The sequence below is a fragment of the Orycteropus afer genome, unplaced genomic scaffold (genome assembly GCF_000298275.1).
Source record: "Orycteropus afer afer isolate SDZICR_OR568_19922 unplaced genomic scaffold, OryAfe1.0 scaffold00070, whole genome shotgun sequence".
NCBI lineage: Eukaryota > Metazoa > Chordata > Mammalia > Tubulidentata > Orycteropodidae > Orycteropus > Orycteropus afer.
The window spans coordinates 5,573,308-5,591,486 of record NW_006921657.1 but is presented as its reverse complement, the minus strand read 5'-3'; the positions used below and the strand labels follow the sequence as shown (position 1 = coordinate 5,591,486).

Below are 18,179 nucleotides of genomic sequence, written 5' to 3'. Positions count from 1 at the left end.
TAAAAAAAAAAAAAAAAACCCAAACCCTGTGCCATGGAGTTGATTATGACTCATAGAGACCCCCACTCGGTTTCTAAGGCAGTAAATCTTTACAGAAGTAGATTGCCCCATCTTCCTTCCATGGAGTGGCTGGTGGGTTTGAATTTACCAAACTTCTCGTTAGCAGTCAAGTGCCTTAGGCACTGTGTCACCAGAGTTCCTTGGTTGCACAATATGTAGGTATAATTAATGTCTCTGAATCTATATAGTGGTTAGAATGGCAAATTTTATGTTATATATATTTTACCACAAGAGAAATTAAAAAGTAAATGAAACAAAAACAAACTTTTGATGCTCAAGGCCCTGCCCCAGAGAGTCTGATGTAGGTGATCTGGGGTGTAGCCTGCACCCCTGGGTTTCAATGTGTAGCCAGGCTGAGACCCACTGGAACCAGTGTTTGTACCAGGAATGGGGTCTGGAGTGGAAAGGACAGTCTGGAGATCAAGCACAGCCTGTTGTTAGTGGAGAGTCATCCTCAGACCCCACCTCCCTTGAGGAGGCCCTCACTCTTGCCACATTTGCCATCAGGGGCTATGAACACAGCCCATTTATGAGCTCTGGAGAGGGTGACTTGTGACCCTACCAGCCAGCTCAGGGCAAGAGGTGAGCACTGGGTCCTTTCTGAGTAGGAAGGAAGCAGTGTGTGCTTGCCAGTATTTGGATAATCTCTTCCGTGAGACTTTAATGGCCTGCAGTGCTCTGTTTATTTTAATGATAATGTCAAGTTCAATTTGCCGTCATTTTTCCACATTTCCTTTTGTAAAGTTAATTGAACAGTTCAATGAATTGAAAAGTTTCAGGAGAGGGGAAAAAAACCCACCCCACTATTATCACTGTTATTAAATCTGGTAACTACCACTTGGCTTTCCTGGCCCTTGTGACAGGGCTTCAAGCCCTGTGGTGCTGGGATTTGCAGCAAGGACTCTGGAAGGTCAATTCCAGGGCCCCTTTATTCGTGGCCGTTTCATGGTTAGGCTGCTATTTCTGGGCAGAGAAAAATCTCTTCTACTGTGGACGGTAGTTCTTAGGCTTCTGGCGCAGGCTTATTGCCATTGAGTTGATTCTGACTCATGACGACCCCATGGTTGTCAGAATAGAGCTCTGCTCCATGGGGTTTTCAGTGGGTGATTTGTCAATAGAAGTAGATTCTTAGGCCTTCTTCCAAGGCACCGATGAATGGACTCAAACCTCTAACCTTTAGGTTAACGGCCAAGTGCACTGATTATTTGTACCACCTGCACACATATCTTGCATCCTTAGTAGATGGCAAAAAGAATCATAATATCATAACTGTTTTCCCTGGATGGGACCTTAATGTGGTGCAATGGTAAGAACATTGGCTTGGGACCCCCCAGGGACCAATTTGAGTCTCAGCTTTGTCACCTGTTAGCTGGGTGGCTGCGAATTAGTCCCTGAGCCACCCACACCTGTTTTCTCCTTTGTAATATGGACTTGTTGGCCACATCAAGAGTGGCAAGTGTACAGACAACAAAGATAAACACCTTTACATACATGATACTGTATTATCAGTAATAACAAACATTGATGTATGAGTAGATACATAGGTAGACAGGCTGAATGATCAGATATGTCTAGGCAAAAGGGAATATACTCAAGTTTGGCAGATGATATTTCTACACGTGTATTTGTATGTGCTATAAGAATGTCCCTATGTATAATAGAGCTAACAGGGGGCAAAGTTATGGTAACTTCTTAGTTACAGCCAACCACCCCGAAGGAGCGGGTGTTTGGCCCTGTGGGCTTGGGACTTTGGTCATGGGGGACATTGTGCTCATTTGGCATAACATACTACACAGAAACACTGTTCTATGCCCTATTTTGGTGAGTAGCTTGCAAGGGACCATCTAAGATGCAACAATTGGTCTCTTCTCATCTGGAGCAAAGAAGAATGAAGAAAAGCAAAGATGGATGGAAACAATTAGCCCAAGGGACTAGTGGACCATGGAAACCTCAGCCTACATGACTGAGACTGGAAGAACTAGATGGTACCCAGTTACCCCTGTCGACCACTTGGAAAGGGATCAGTGTAGGCAATCCTGGATAGAGTGGGAGAAAAGTGTGGAACAAAATCAAAATCAAAATCAAATAAAAGACCAGGCTTACTGGTCTGATAGAGACTGGTGAAACCCCCAAAACTATGGGCCCTAGTCACCCTTCAGGCCTGAAATTGAACATACTCACATGGCTTCCAACCAAACAATAAACAAAAAAACAAACTCACTACCGTGGAGTTGTTTCCAACTCATAGTGACCTCTCATTGGGTTTCTAAGGTGGTATCTCTATGGAAGTAGATTGCCCAATCTTCCTTCTGAGGAGTGGCTAGTGGGTTTGAACTGCCAGCCTTCTGGTTAACAGTCAAATGACTTAGGCACTATGCCACCAGAGCTCCCAGTCAACAATAGACAGGTATACACCAGGTAAGTACACTCCCTAGAACAGTCAACCGTAGGAGATCAGAAGGGAGATAGCTCAGGGGGTAGGAATACATAGGAAAGAAGGACACAGAGGAAAAGTAACCATAGGGAGGAAGTGGGAAGAGAGCTGTTACACTGTGGGGATTGCAGTCTATATCATGAAACAAAACATATATGAATGAACTGTTATATGGAAAATGAATTTGCTCTGTAAACTCACCCAAATCACAATTGGAAAAAAAAAATAGTGGCAAGTGTATGTCATCTGTGCAGCTACCCCTGCATGCCTCACTCATGTCAGGTGTCATTAATGGATCACAGCGCTCTTTCCTACTGAACTCAGAGGCAGCATGGCAGTCCTCCACCCCACAGTGCACATAGGACCATGACCTGGGGCTGGCATTGGCACATGAGCTGTGGCTCATTTGCCAAAACTTGGAATTGATTCTCTCCTTGGACCCCTGAGCTTTGACAATGACTCCAGACAATGGCACCAGAGCTAGTGATGGCTGTGTGCAGACCAGAGCCCCACTCATGTTTGTTCTGCTGTGTCTGGCTGGCCTCTCCATCTTAATAAAGGGATTTCACTGAGCTCTTTTACTACCGAAGCTTCTCCAGTGTCCTTTGTTCCTGTGTCTAAGTCCTAGCCCCTGCCCTAGGACTCCACGGAGCGCTCGATCTGGAGGTCACAGTCTGTGAACCAGAGCCAAGTGTAGACAAGTAGACCTCGACCCATTCTCATTCTTTTCAAATGTCCCAGTGAAAGGCTAGGAAAAGCATAGGTCATAATATATATATATCTATATATATCTATATCTATAGATATATATATCTCCATTGATATGTCAGTTCCAGGTGGACAAGGACTTTTGTCTATTTTGTTTATTGACATGTCTCCAGTGCCTGAAACAGTGCCTGGCACAGAGTAGGAACTCAAGAAGTGTTTGCTGAGTGAGGGAGTAAATGAATGAATATAATAGAAGGATGGGTTTAGAAGGGCTGAAGAACAATCCCAGTTTTGCCACTTACTAGCTATGTGTCTTTAGGCAAGTAACTTAATCTCTCTGTGACTGTCTTAATTTTCTAGGACTACCATATAAAAACAAAATATCCCAAAGTGCATGGCTTTAATGAATAGGAATTTATTTTCTCACAGTTCTGGAGATTAGAGGTCTGAAGTTAAGGCATCAACAGGGCTATACTCTCTTTCTCTGTGGATTCTAGGAGAAGATCTTTCCTTGCCTCCTTCAGTTTCCGTAGTTTTGGGCAATTCTTGCCATTCCTTTGCTTTTAGACAGATTCTCACATGCTGTCTTGACCCTGTGTATTCCTATTTCCTTGTCTGTCCTTTTTAATAAAATGTCACTCAGAAGGGATAAGGATTAGGACCCACCCTACTCTGGTATGACTTCCTTAATTTAACTGATAACATCTGCAAAGGAAAACCCTAATCCACAGAACAAGGTCATGTCCTGGTAGCCCTCAGTAAATGGTGGCTCTTCATTTACCATGTGTGCTAGAAGCAGAACAGCTCTAGGTATCTGAGACTCAGGGCCAAGTCCCTCAAATACTGCGATGTAACATCTGATCTTTTCTTGTGGGCCTTATTAATTAAACACACATACTCTCCTCCTCCTCCTCCCTGCCACCAGAACCTTCTGGGTTTATATTATTCTGTTCTGTTAAATGGCTCCTTCTTCACTGATTACGTAGCAGGTACCCTCAGCAGGTGAGCCAGCCACCCCTTCTCTGATTCTCAGGAGGGAATCAGTGTTGCTTGCTGGCAGTTGATAATTGGGGATGGAAAGTCAGGGTAGTGGAGGGGAGGCCCCCCACAGTCCTTGCCTCAAGGGTGCTCACCTTCATGCCAGCCAGTTAACCCCAGAATCCAGAGCAGCCTGAAATATGGAGGGACTTGGGAAGTGCAGGAGCCTTGTGAGGGTCAGTCCCTCTGGGGCAAGGAGGAAGCTGCATTCAGCAGCTCACTTTTGGAGAAAAGGCTTTGGGAGAAAAGCCATGAGGTGTTGTAGAGAACATGAATTCTGGGGTTAGACAGACTTGGGTTTGAATCCATATCTTTGCTGTGTGAGCTTGAGCAGACTACTTTACTGCTGTGAGCCTCAGTTTTCTCATCTGTATAGTAGGGATACTAAGAACTTATGTAGGGACATTTTGAGAAATATATGATAGGGTACATGTTACCTAACAAACAGTAGGTGTTTAATAAATGCTAGTTTCCTTTCCGTCATGAGTTCATGCTGTCTACTCTGAGTGGAATAAGCTGCAGGAGAGAGGGTATGAAGCTGGCCTATTGGTTTTGGAGACAGGTGATTCCTTTCATTCAGGGCAAGGGTTTTCTGATGAGAATGGGGGCATCAGTCAGTGAAGGGTGGGTTTAGAGTCAACCTGCTTCTCAGGAGAGTGGGGGCTGAGATCAGATCTCACTCTGCCCCTTCCAGCTTCTCTAGGTCAGTCAGTATAGGCAGGACCTAGGACAAAAAACAAAACAAAACCCCAGTTCACCTGAGGTCAAACCAAGTTCAGGACCCAGGGGGATTAGAGAAAAATGTGTGATGGAAGGAAGGGGAGCTAGGAGGGAAACCTAAAACGAATGAGATTATCCCCAGGAATCAAGGCACATAACTGGTTTGTCTGATCCCAGAGGGGAGACAAATGAGATTGCAGGCTCCAAGACCAGCCCCGGCCCTGGGGGGCTCCTCCCAGGCGAAAGGGCATGGCAGGAGACCCTGGCTGTGGGGGAGACCTAGCAGAGGCCCCTCCCCCAAAGGAGGAGGATGAGTTTCTCCCCTGGTGGGGGTGGGGGAGATGTGCAGCAGGCCTAATGGCCAGGGGCCTGGAGTGAGATGGCTATTCACAGAAAAAACCTAGTCATAACCCATAACCTTGGAATTTGTGTTTGGAGGCCAGCCATCTGCATCTCCTTGGCTGGCTTAGCCACTCACTGACACACAACCCTACTCCCAGCAACCCTCCCCTGCCAGGACCCCTGTTCCCCACTCTGCAAAATGAGAAGGTGCTTTGTCTGTTTGTTTTTCGTTTCAGAAGCTCCTCAGCCTCTTCAAGCCATAACCACTCCCTGTTTCTGTGCTTGCCTGTAGACTCCAAACCTGTGCCTGTAGACTCCAAACCTGTTCCTGTAGCTCCTGACTGCCATGACTGTGGCCACTGGACAGGAAGGAACAGAAGATCAGGGCTAGTATGAAGGCCTTTTAGCTCACAAATGGCAAAAGCTTTGTTCTCACATGCCTTTTAGGATTGATTAGTAGTGACTGTGTGGAGCCCAGTGTTATGAAGGATTCTGAAGTTGAATATGGAGTCAACAGGAAAGGGTGCTGTGATTGATTAGCAATGTCTGCATGGGCAAGGGTTGGCACTGGCTAGCTCCTTGGCCCCAGAGGAACAGCGCCATGGAAGAGTAAGAAAGGGGAGAGGAAAGATTTGCCAAGTGTGTCCTAGAACATCAGCCTCCATCTTCATGAATCAAGGAGCACAGAGGAGAGAATAATGACTCTGACTGAGAGAACTTCATGGTGATGGTGGTGTGTGAGGTGTGCCTTGAGGGGTGACTGGGATTTTGAGAGGCAATGAGAGAAGGAAGGGCTTCCAAGGCTGAAGAACAACAACAGCAGCACAAGTATGGAGGTGCAGGGTCCATTGTGTGCTTGTGGGAGGATAGTGGGACCAGGACTGCAGTGGGAAATTATGACTGCCCAGGGAGGCCAGCGTCACATTGGGACGTCATTGGACATCATGGTAAAGAATTCGGTTTTAATTCTGAGTGAACTCTGAGTGTTTGAGTATGTTTTAGGAAGACTCTGCTGTAAGGAGGAGAAAGGTCAGTGTATGATTCTTACCCTTTATTCTTCCTGTAGCACCCTTTCCATGTTTTGGAAATAAACATAACATTTATCCTTCCCCCTTCCAGAAAAAAGAAGCAACCTGCCCTTCCCTGCCAGTGGCCACAGAGCTGCAGCTCCCCAGGAGCAGCATGACAAACCATCCCAGCCCTGGCCCCTTGGTGCAAATAACAACAATAATAGTAATGACAGTCATCAGAGCGATCAGTGTGGGCTCAGCGGGGCTGCAGGGAAGGCTGTGATTGTCTGCCCTTTGCCTGGAAGTAGAATGTGGCCTGCTGCTGAGGGAAAAGGCCACCATGGAGGATATGTAACTAGCCCTGAGCCTCCCAGGGATGGCGCAGCCCACTGAGCAGAGCCCCACCCCCACCAGAGCCCCTGGCCCCAAGATTGGGTACCTGACCCCAGGCTAGGATACCTGGCTCCCAGGATGCATTCCAGGCCCCAGGATGAGAAACATGGTCCCCCAGATGAGGTACATGCCCCAAGATTGGGTACCCAGATCCCAGCATAGGGTACACTGCCTCAGGATGAGAAATACAATCCCCAAGATAGGGTATGCAGCCCCCAGGATGAGGTATACAGCCTCTGGCATGGGGTACCTGGCCCCTAAGATGGGATGCCTTGCCAATTCTGAGCACCTGGATCCCCAGCCAGTGCCCAAGTATCATTTTGCCTATATCCCAAGCCGAATGCTACTGTTTGGTCATTGTTATGTTTCCATTAGCCATGCTTTTTCCTGTCCATTAGTGACCATAATTAAAAATTAACTGGCTACACTCTCTTCTTGGCATGGCTCAGAGATCTTCATGACTTTTTGGGGACTATCTTCTCCTTACACCTCTGGGCAGTTGGTGGGATTCATTTGCTTATCCAGAAACTAGTTTTTGAGCACCTGCTAGATGTTAGCCTCTGTGTTAGGCTTAGGGAAACAACAGAGAACATGACAGGCAAGGCCACTGCTCCCATGAGTATTTGCTGGGTGGCAAATAGGGCTGGGGGGACAGGTAATCAGTAAGTCAAGTGAAAAAAGAAGGTAATTTCAGAGGCGTGAGGGCTATGAAGATAATAATAGACTTTAGATAGACTCCATCTATCTATTTGAGGAAGGCCACTCTCAGGAGGTAGGTTTTGACCTGAGAGGTGAATAATGAGAAAACTGGCACATGGTGACCTGGAACAGGAACATTCCCAGCAGAAGGTACAGCTGGGGCAAAGAACCTGTGGGTGGTTATAAGAACAGATATGTATTGTCCCACAGTTCTGGGGGCTGGGAATCCAAGATAAGAGTGTCTTCTATGTTGATTCCTTCTGAGGCTCTGAGGGAGAATCTGTTCCAAGCCTCTCTCCTAGCTTCTGGTAGCTCCAGGTGTTCCTTGGCTTGCAGCTCACACGGTGTCCTATCCCTCTGTGTCTCTTCTCCTCCTTTGTTAGGATACCATTTAGAATGGAATAGGATCCTTCCTGCTCTATTGTGACCTCATGTTAACCTAACTGATAACAACTTCAAAGACCTTATTTCCAAACAGGATCACATTACAGGACAGGGGTCAGGACTTGAACATAACATTTTTTTTGGAGGAGACACAATTTGATCTGTAATAGGCTCTGATGCAGCAACAAACTTGGACTGTTGAGGAACAGAAAGAAGGCCCATGGGGCCAGAGGACAGTGAGCTCAAGGAGCCTGGTGTTTGATGCCATGGGATGTGTGGCTCTGGTCAGAGCACTAGAGCCTTGGCCATGATCTAATTTAAGTCATTATTTAAGTTTTTTAAAATTCCACTTTGTACCCATGAGTTAAGCTAGCCCTAACCTGATTTGGATTGGTACAGAGTGCAGGGGCCTCAGCCTCTCTGGATTACCCTTCATTGTGAGGATAGGAGGATGCCAAGTTCACAGAGGCTGTCCAGCTGTGCTGATTGAGCCCAGAGCTGTAAGACTGAGCCTTTAAATCATCCAGGGACCTGAGGAGCTTTTCTCTGCATCTGAAATGTGTGCCATAAACCAGACTGACTTACAGTCAGTCCTCACCAGTCCATTGTTTATGACCAGCGTTCTTTCTGATTGGCTGATGTGTGTACTGTGGCCGTTGTTAAATATTTGAATATCACCCTGCTATAAACTAGCTAGGATTTCCAAGCCTGGCCATACATCAGAGTCTCTTGTAGGGAGAGTGGGAGGGGCTCCTTAAGAGTAGACTCTGGCTGCACCCCAGCCAACTGAGTCAGCAGAGCCTGGGCATCTGTATCAGAACAAGTTCCTTAGGTTGTTCTGATGTCAACCATTTTAGAGGGTGTCTTATTTGAGCTCTCCAGAAGCAGATGTTGTGACGAGGTTTCAAGTGCAAATAGTTCATTGGGGAGGAGATTTAATGAGGACATGAGACAGAGAAGACAATGAAGCTATAAAGACATGTTATCAATCAAGTCACCACTTGGGCAACTCTAGATTAATCCCATTGGAGAACACTAAGAGTGTGGATCAGGTGCCTCTGAGTTACCTCCTGAAACGGGAGGGAGCTGGGCATTTATCTACCAACTCTCTTCTTTATCCACCATCTTCCATCAGTCATTTGTAGAGTACTACTACCAGTGGCTTTAGTTCCTTTTGACACTTTGTCCTGTCCTGTGGGTGACTCTCATGGGCAGAAATGCTCAAGCAGAGTCATGGAGTCTGGCAGTTGGAGTCAGGCTGATGTGCATGGAAATAGTACGTGCTGTGGGGTAGTGGTTAAGGTACCCAGATCATCTGCTACAGAGAGCATACCACTTTCCATCTGCGCACTATACAGGGGCACCCTAGTCCCTATGAATTCTTAGATATCTTTCTTGCCATCAGAAAGAACTACAGGTATTCTACAGCCCTAGGAGGCTAGTGCATTCTCTGTTTCTTGTGTGAGACCAAACCCTAAGTGTGGTCTCTGTATCCCAGGGTCTCAGGCAGGGATGATTCCCATGAGCAGTAGGCTGGAGTTGGGTCCATAGACTGTCCTCGTTCTTTCTAGTATGGTCCAAACAGAGGTCTTGGAAGCCCCTCTTATGGAGACAGGCTTTGCTTTCTGAAGAAACCAGGGCTGGACCCAGCTTCTGGAGAGTGGCAGAACAGAGCTGAGCGGGGGAGTGTGCTGCCCAGCTGGAAAATTGCGAGGCATCTTGTCTTAAATATAATATTAAATAGGCACCTTTAATTAGTACACTTAGAAAAGGTCACTAGCAATTACCTGGGACACAAAGAAGGCGTGAGCAGGCAAGAGTCCGTGAGGAAGCCGAAAAGGACCATTTTGAGCAGCACATAATTGAGGGGAAAATGGATAAAAGTCCTGGAAATTACAGGGTGGGTGACAGCAGCTGATGGCCCCATCCCTGTCCTGCCCAGGGCCCCCCTTCTCTGAAGGGCTTGAGTGTTGGGCCTGAGAGAGCCATGTGGGATATTGGTTGAGTTGTGTGACCTTGGCTGGAGGACCAGTTAGCCTTCCCAGAATCCCCTTGGCCAACCAGGAGCTTAGCCCCTGCCCATCCTGGACTAGGCCCAGAAGGAGGTTGGTAGGGAAGGTTTGCCTTTCAGGGGACTACAGACTACTGTGGACTCATTGTTGTACCACCAGGGACCCTCAGTTTACCCATGTAGGCTCTCGCCAAGACATTGGAGAATAGCTCGGTGTTCCTTAAACTTTGCCACTAAAGGACCCCTGAGGGCAAAGGAGAGGGAGGATGTGTCCCTGGAAGTCTTTAGGAGGCTGGAAATTTCTTTATAGGTTTAGATGGTGTTTTAAAAAATAAATTAAATTTTACATTCTGCTCCTGATATATATTCCTGTTTGTTTTAGTATAAAATATTTGCTTGTCTTTGAGCAATGCAGATGTTTTAGGAAGGTGTGCTTAGTTTATTTATGACTGGGAATCTGGAAACTTGGGTCCAAGTCCTGACTCCATTGTTCACCATCTTACTTTGGGCAACTTGCTAAATGCCTTTGGCTTCTCTGTCTCTTAAAATGGAAGATTGGGTTTCCCAGAGGTCTCTGAGGTTGTTCCAACTCTGTTCTATTATTTTACTCTTCCTTGTCCCGCTTATCAGCTCCTCCTATCATCTTGGATGCTCCCATATTCTACTCTGCTGTTCTGATGTATGACTGTGGTGAGGCTACTATGCCTCTTAGATCCTTGACTTTCTAATCTGTGAAATGGGTAGAACAATGACTATCAAACAGAGATGCTAGGAAGATTTAATGAGAGAATTCATATGAATGAACCTAGTTTGTTGTCTGGCATGTCATAAATGCCCTCAAAATGGCCAGTTTCTTCCTTTTTAAGTGTTTGGATTCCAGTTAGGGTCTCATAAGGTGAAGCATGGAAATTCCAAGTTTTGAGTCTATTCCTTAAGTGTTGAGATGTGTAAGGCTGTGGAACAAATACGGGCTTTGGCCAGAAATGCCTGCATTTGAATCCATTTTACTGAGTGGTCCTGATTAAGTTAGTTACTTAATCACTCTATGTTGCCTTATCTGTCACATGGGGATCATAGGAAGATTAAATGAGATAATAGTAAGGATTAAATGAGAAATCACTTAGCCCAGTGCTTGGCATATGGTTCAAAAAAAAAAAAAAAATCTCAAACTCACTGTCACTGAGTCAATTCCAACTCATAGCAATCCCCATTGGGTTTCCAAGGCAGTAAATCTTTACAGAAATAGAGTGCCCAGTCTTCCTTCCATGGAGTGGCTGGTGGGTTTGAACCACCAACCATCTGGTTAGCAGTCAAATGCTTTAGGCACTAGGCCACCAGAGCTCCTTTGGCATATGGTTAATCCTCAAGAATGTTAGCTGTCATTGTCATGTTAAAACTAAACTGTCCTTTTAAAACTTCACTTAGAAAAGCTCATTACCTTTCTTTTCTAGATAAAATTCTCAGGGTTTGGAATCTTTCCATACTTAGCTTGATCTTCAGAGGGGTTCAGAAAATATGAGGGCCAGTATTTGGGGGCAAGAGGGAGTTCATCCCACTTCATAGGGTAAAGTTTTAAAAGAAGTGATTTGCCCAAGCCATGGTTTCTGATCTAACGTTCCCTTTGAGAATCAGATGAAGACCACAGACCCTTTCTGCAGAAAATGATGCACTCATAACATTTTGAGTACAGTCCCTGGGGATTTAAGCTAAGGGGATCATCTATCTTGGTTTGGCTGTGACTTTGGTTTTTGCACATTCTGCAGCAAATGCCTCAGTTCCTGGCAAACGAGGGCATTTGCTCACCCTACCTGAAGGCTGTGAATCAAAGAAAAGATGCCCTATGCTAGGGGTTCTCAGGCAGGGCTGCAGCCCAGGCATCCTGGTGCCTGGGGTGGCCTCTGGCCAGGCTTTGCTCCCTGGTGCGTGATAGACATGCACCTCTTCATTCCCTTCTTAAGAATAGGAATATGGTGATGATTTCCAGTTAAAGGTACATACACTGTGACAAGTGGCCCAGGGTGGAGTTGGGAGCCTGGTTTAGAACCCAATGACACACAAAGGTCTTGGGATTGTCAGTGACCAACTAGAGGTTTGCTGGGTAGCTATTCTTTGCTAGATAGAGTTAAGCCACCTGAGCAGGGTGCCAAGGAATGAACCTGACCTTCCATTTTGATCCTCTACTCTTTCCCTTGGATACACTAGGATCCTCTGTGACCCAGTTGCTGGCCAGAGACATGGACAATGACCCCTTGGTGTTTGGCGTGTCTGGAGAGGAGGCCTCTCGTTTCTTTGCCGTGGAGCCTGACACTGGTGTGGTGTGGCTCCGGCAGCCATTGGACAGAGAGGTAAGGCCTGGCCCTTCTCCTGGGGGGAGGGAGATGGCTTACCATATTTTTAGGGGCCTTCCCCTGAAATTCCATTCTAATCCTGAAGTAATATCTTCTTGCCTAAATGGTATCCCTCTTCAAGGCCCAATACTAATAACTTGGATTTGGAATGGAATGGAATGGAGTGGTTATAGTATCTCTGTCACCATCCAATTGGGTGGGCAAATGAGGCAGTAAACCTGGGTTCATCCCCTGTAGAATGGGGCTCTGTGGGACATGGAAGTCTATCTCCAGCAAACAAATGTTCCTTAAAGGATATTTTCCAGAAAAGCAGGACCTGATGACATAATCAACAAAAAACAAGCCAAGCTTGTTGCCATCAAGTTGACTCTGACTCATGGCACCCATGGATGCCAGAGTGGAACTATGATTCATTCGGTTTTCAATGACTAATCTTTCAGAAGTCGATTTTTAGACCTTTCTACCAAGGCATCTTGGGGTGAACTTCAAACAGTTAACAGCCTAGTGCTTTGCCATTTATGCCACCCAGCAACTCCAATGATGTGGTATGGTAGCCCTTAGCTAATTAAGGAAAGGATTTGAACAGAGTTTCAATTCCTGCCCTCTTCTTACATTTGTGGTGGGTCCAGAGATGTCTAGTGACTTGCTCCAGATTACACAGCAATTTAGAGATAGAGCCAAGACTGGAACCCAAGATTCCTGACTTCTAACCTATAGCTCTTTTACGAAAAAATCCATATTCTAACCTGCTTTGCTAACACAAAGTCCAGTCCTGATTTTTTAGGAGAGATTTTAGAAGCCCAATCCCAGAAAAATTTCTGGGGTGATGCAGGAGGCTCTCCTGCCCCATTTAGGACTCAAGACCTAGAACCTCAGTATGCCTATCTAACTCTCCTTTTCTTTTCTTTCAGACCAAGTCAGAATTCACAGTGGAGTTCTCTGTCAGTGACCACCAAGGGGTGAGTGTCCCTCAAGGCTCCTGCTGCCCTGGGAAAAATGTTCCTGGGTTTGGCAGGGTCCCTGGGCTCCTAGGGTGGAGAGAGGCCAGATGCTGATGCCAACACAAACTCTCTGCCTTTCTCTTGCCAGGTGATCACACGGAAGGTGAACATCCAGGTTGGGGATGTGAATGACAACGCGCCTACATTTCACAACCAGCCCTACAGTGTCCGCATCCCTGAGGTAGGATCCCATTCCCTAGAGGATGAAGAATCTCATCCCATTCGGTGGGGTGGGGGGCATTATCTGGGGGTAGACTGAAGAGTCAGCTGGGGACAGCAGTTCTAGCTCGTCTTCTGCCCACATCTCAGCCCAGACATTAACTCTGAGCAGGCCAATGAACACACTGGCACCTCTGAGGACAAGGGGCATGGCTGGCATTTCAGAAGGGGTGCTAGGCCAGTGGGCTGTGGAGCCTTAAGCCTGAGACAGGCCTGCCTTGGTTGAGCCCAAAATGGAGTCGGGGTGGGACAGGAGTTGGGAGGCAGGTATTGCATCTTCCATTCTTCATCATTTGTGGGCTGTGGGCAGGGTGCGTTGGCTAGCCTTACTCCAGCCTTCCCACTTTAGTCAGAATCAGATCCTCCAGGACACAGAGAGGCCGTGGTTCCAGGAAGGGGCTTTCCCCAGTCCTATGCTTTCCGCTGGCCATACCCCAGCCCCGGTCTCCTTGGCCCTGGCTTCTTTGGGTCGTCTGTGTACTCGGAGTATGTTTGCATGAGTGCATGCATGTAAAATCAAGCCATTCCTGGTAACTGAGAAGTACAAATTATTGCATTACAAACGGTTCGTTAATAAGCTGGCTGCTGGCTCCTCATGGCAATGGCACCAGGGTTCTCATTGCTTGCTGTCCTTCTCCCGGTGGCTGATAGCAGTCTTTTGGGTTGACAGTAAGTGATTCAAAGACCCTGAAAGGGTGGATAAAGAGATTCTAACTGGGTTGGCAGCAGCAGTGAAGGGTTGGGATGGGAACAGTGGAGACAGAGTCCAACCAAGAGGCAGGTTGGCACCCTGGCACATGCATTCTAGCTCCTTTCTGTTATAGATCATTGGATGAGGGAATTAGCAGAGCCTATAGAGAACATCCTATAGAGTTTATAGATGAGAAAACTGAGGCTCAGTATGGGGAAGTCAACGTCACACAGCCTTGACTTTGAGCCTCCTGACTCCAAGACAGGCCCAGATTCCCTAGAGGATAAAGACTCTCATCTCTTGCCCCCAGGCCCTACCTGCTCAGCTATGAACCAAGAGTCCTATGCTTGTACCGTACTGTGGGAAGTGAGATCAAAAGTGCACTTAGGGAGGCCCAGAAGTTGCCCTACCTTTCCCCTACCTGGAGCAGGGGTGCAGGAGAGAGAGCTGCAATCCTTAGCATGGGGGCACAGTGCTCTGCATTGTGGCCAGTGTGTCTGGGGACTGCAGCTTGGCTCTGGGCTGCCTCTCATTTGGAAGTCTCCCTAATTTAATTAAGGGTCTCTACGTGCCAGCCTGCACTCTGGGCCCGGGCTCAGAAACCAAGGGCACTGCTTGAAGTTAATGAGCCTTGGGCCCATTGCTCAGCTGCCATCCTGGCAGGCATGGCTGCCCTCTGTCTTCCAGATAGCGGGCAGCAGGCAGCAGCCATGGCAAGGGGACTAGGGGTCACATTCTTCATCCCTGGCCCTTGGGCCAGAAGCCAGCCTTTTCCTCTCTTCTGTGCCAGAAGATGTGGCCTCCAACACCCAGGCCTGTCAGAATCCCCTGGGATTCTCCAAAGGTCTCTCCCTTCAAGGATAGAGCCTCTTCAGTCATTCATTTATTTAACAAATATTTATTGAGTGTCTGTAGTGCACTTGGCTTTGGGCCAGGCTGTCACTTTGTAGAGATCTGGGAGGCTGTAGCAATGGAGAATGGAAGGACCTAGAACTAGAAGGCAATGGACCCCAGGTCTAGTCCCCTGCTCTGTCCCAAATGGCTGGTTCCATTTAGGCATATGGCTTAACTTCCCTGGACCATAGTCTTCCTTATCTAATAAAAGAAAAATAAAAAGGCAGGTGGGATAGAATGACCAGCCCCCTGCCAATCTGATCAAGAGAGAGAGTGTGGCCAAGGCAAAGGACACACCATCCTTGGAGAAAGACCCGCACAGTTTACTTGCTCATGTGTAAACATACATGGTCACTTTGGTGGCCTGATATTCAATGCCCTATTCAGGCTGCTCAGTGTGGCTAGAGGGGATGTGATATCAGCTGGACAGAGTCTGGGCCACTCCTGACCCAAGGCAGTCTGGCACTAGACAGTCCTAGCCTGGGATGGTCACCTGAACTGTAACTTAGCTGCCTGGGTCAGGCCCTTGCTGGCCTGAGCCCTTCTGGCTCCCAGTCTAGAATTGAGCCTGCATTGAGGCCATCCTGGAAACTGCAGTCACCTGCCTTTGAGCAGTGTGGTTCTGTAGGAGAAGACTGGCAGATGTGAACAGGGTGAGAATGCACAACAGAGAAACAGGGATGCTAGAGACCCTGGGATAGATGGGTGCAGAGGGCACTGCCAGAGTGATCAGAGAAATCTCAGCAGGCTTCCTGGAGGAGGTGGGTTTCTATCAGACTCTTGTCAAGATGAGAAGTAGACATCCATATTGTATTGTACGAAGAGGGAGACTGGAGGTCACATACCTGGGTTCTAATCCTGGCTGTGCTAAAAACTAGATGGATGAGATGTTAAACCTGTTACTGCCCCTTTGCTGGCTTCAGCTTCAAAGCTGTCAAATTAGGGAGTTGGACCAGGTGCTTTTAAGGCTGGCATTCATAATCTGAGGATAAAAGCTAGTGAGAGAGTCTCCTTCTAGCCCTTAGTATGTTAGTCTTCCTCAAGGGATGGTAAAGAAGTTCCTGTGGGTGCTTCCCTCCACTTGGGTCCTCTTTTGGTTGTCCTAGCCACCTGCCCCTGTCCTCTACCATTTACCTTCCTAACCTCTGCTCCCTAGCCCTAGGAGCCCTGATAATATTTGGGCTGTTGATCCCAGAATCCAGGGGCAGGCAGTTACAGGGAGGCAAATTCCAAGTCTACATTAGGAAGAACTTTCTAACCATGAGACCCGCTCCACAATCAACTCCCTGTCCAAGAAGATGTACTGAGCTCCTCATCTCTGGAGTTATGCAAGCAGAAACTTGAGGACCGCGTGTGTCAGAAGCCATTCAGCACTGAGTGTTAGGGAATGGCTGACTCAGAGTGTCCCAAATGTGCCTTATCAGGATTTCCTGGGGGACTGGTTAGAATGTGCATTCCTGGGCCCCTGCAGCAATTCTGATTCTGTAGGTGGGGGAGAGGCCCAGGAAGCTGCATTTTAACAAGCTGCCCGAGTGACAGTGGGGCCAGGCCAGTTTGGGAAGCCCTGGAGGTTGAGCTCTGTTGTCCTTGCAACTTGACATTTTCTAGGGGATGCTACAAGACAGCCCATCTTTGATGAAAACTTACTGCCTGGAGACATGATCCCCAGAAACCCAAGTCCCTCAGGGCCTAGAATAGGAGGGGTGGGAGGGCATTCAAGAACAGGCATGGACCGTTTCCCGAAGGAGCACACCTGCCACCCTGCCCACCACACTCTGGGTCTCACTGTCTCTGAAGGCCCTTGGCGCCCCTGACCGGGAAAAGCCAGGCATGTGTGTGTTTGGGTTTGTTTGTTCTTGGTTCCCCTCCCACCTACCCTCTTCCCTCACTAAGCTGTTCTACATGTAATTATCCATTTTATCAGGGTGAAAGGCCCTGCAATTCACTTGTCGAAGCCCTAACGAGGCAGTGTGGATGCTTTCAAGTCCGTAAAGAAAAGGGAAATCCTGCTAGAATTGGCAACTTAATTCACCAAGCCAGCCTCGACAGACCTCATTAAGTCCCCATGTATTCATTTCAGGCTAATGGCTGTCATGCTGACTGCTGTTTGATTTGCTGTAATAGACTTTTATGGCGTTCCAATTTGCTCAAACGTGTTTGCCTGTGTCTGTGCCCAGCAGTGCCGCTCCAGTACATCCATGAGGTGCCCGTGCCTGCCTTGATGACCTTCAGCGCAGTCTCTGCCCTGCCCTTCCTCTACATATCCTGGGACCCATCCCCTCAGCACTCCAGGGGTACCCTGGAGAGGCAACTCTGGGCTACCGTGTTGGGGCAGGAGGCTGGGTGTAAAGATAGAAGTCAGATGGTACCAGATGGCTCCTTGGGTCAGGGAGTCCAGGAATGCCCTCTGGAGTCTTAGGGATGGCTATGTCCTTGAACTTCTTAGCTGGGCATTCAAGCTTTTACTTATCTGTTCTCATCCTTTCTTTCCCAACTTATCTCTTGGTGAATCCACCCTGTTCTCTTAAAGGGTCAGTTCTATACCTCTGGGTATGTCTGTATCTCTCTCTTTTCGATCTCTCTTTCTTTCTCTAACACACACACACATACATTTCTAACTATTACTGGAGCATTTTCCTTTTTCTCTCAGCCTCACTCACTCAACGCATCCTTCAAATTCCCAATCTGGTCCACTGTGTCATGATCCACTCAATTTTCTTTTTTTTAAAAATGAACAGGACAAACATATGTGAACTACTACCTAACAGGAACCAGGGATCCTAAGCTGACTTGGCAGCAACACTTGTCAGCTGCCTTAGTCAGATAACTTAACCTCTCTGGACCTCAGTTTTATTATCTGTAAAATGGACAACATTTTGTGCCTGCAGCGTTGTTATAAGAACTGTCATAATGGAGGTGAAAGTCTTTTTCTCAGTTTGTGGCTCATAGTATGTTCAGTAAATAGCAGTGATTAAGACCAGGGTCTTTGCCCTCAGGATGGTAATTTTACAGAGAAGACAAGGGCATGTCTGATTATATCCAAATGTGTTAAATGTCATGGTATCTGGGCAAAGGCAATGGATGTGCTGTGGATGGAGTGATCTGTTCTATATGGGGTAGTGGGAGGTATTTGTTTGGGACCTTATAGGCTGTGGGAGCTCTGGTAGCATAGTGGCTAAGACACTTGCCTGCTAACCAGACGGCTGGCGGTTCAAACCCGCTAGCCA

General features: G+C 47.4%; 1 protein-coding gene across 1 annotated transcript in view; it reads left to right on the top strand.

Annotated features, from left to right (window-relative positions):
• Positions 1-18,179, top strand: part of CDH23 (cadherin related 23) — a 542,121-nt gene that overhangs the window by 110,467 nt on the left and 413,475 nt on the right. The window contains exons 3-5 of the mRNA XM_042780917.1: positions 12,002-12,144; positions 13,059-13,106; positions 13,237-13,329. Of these exons, the coding sequence (XP_042636851.1) occupies positions 12,002-12,144; positions 13,059-13,106; positions 13,237-13,329 (284 nt within the window). The remainder of the gene's footprint in view (positions 1-12,001; positions 12,145-13,058; positions 13,107-13,236; positions 13,330-18,179) is intronic.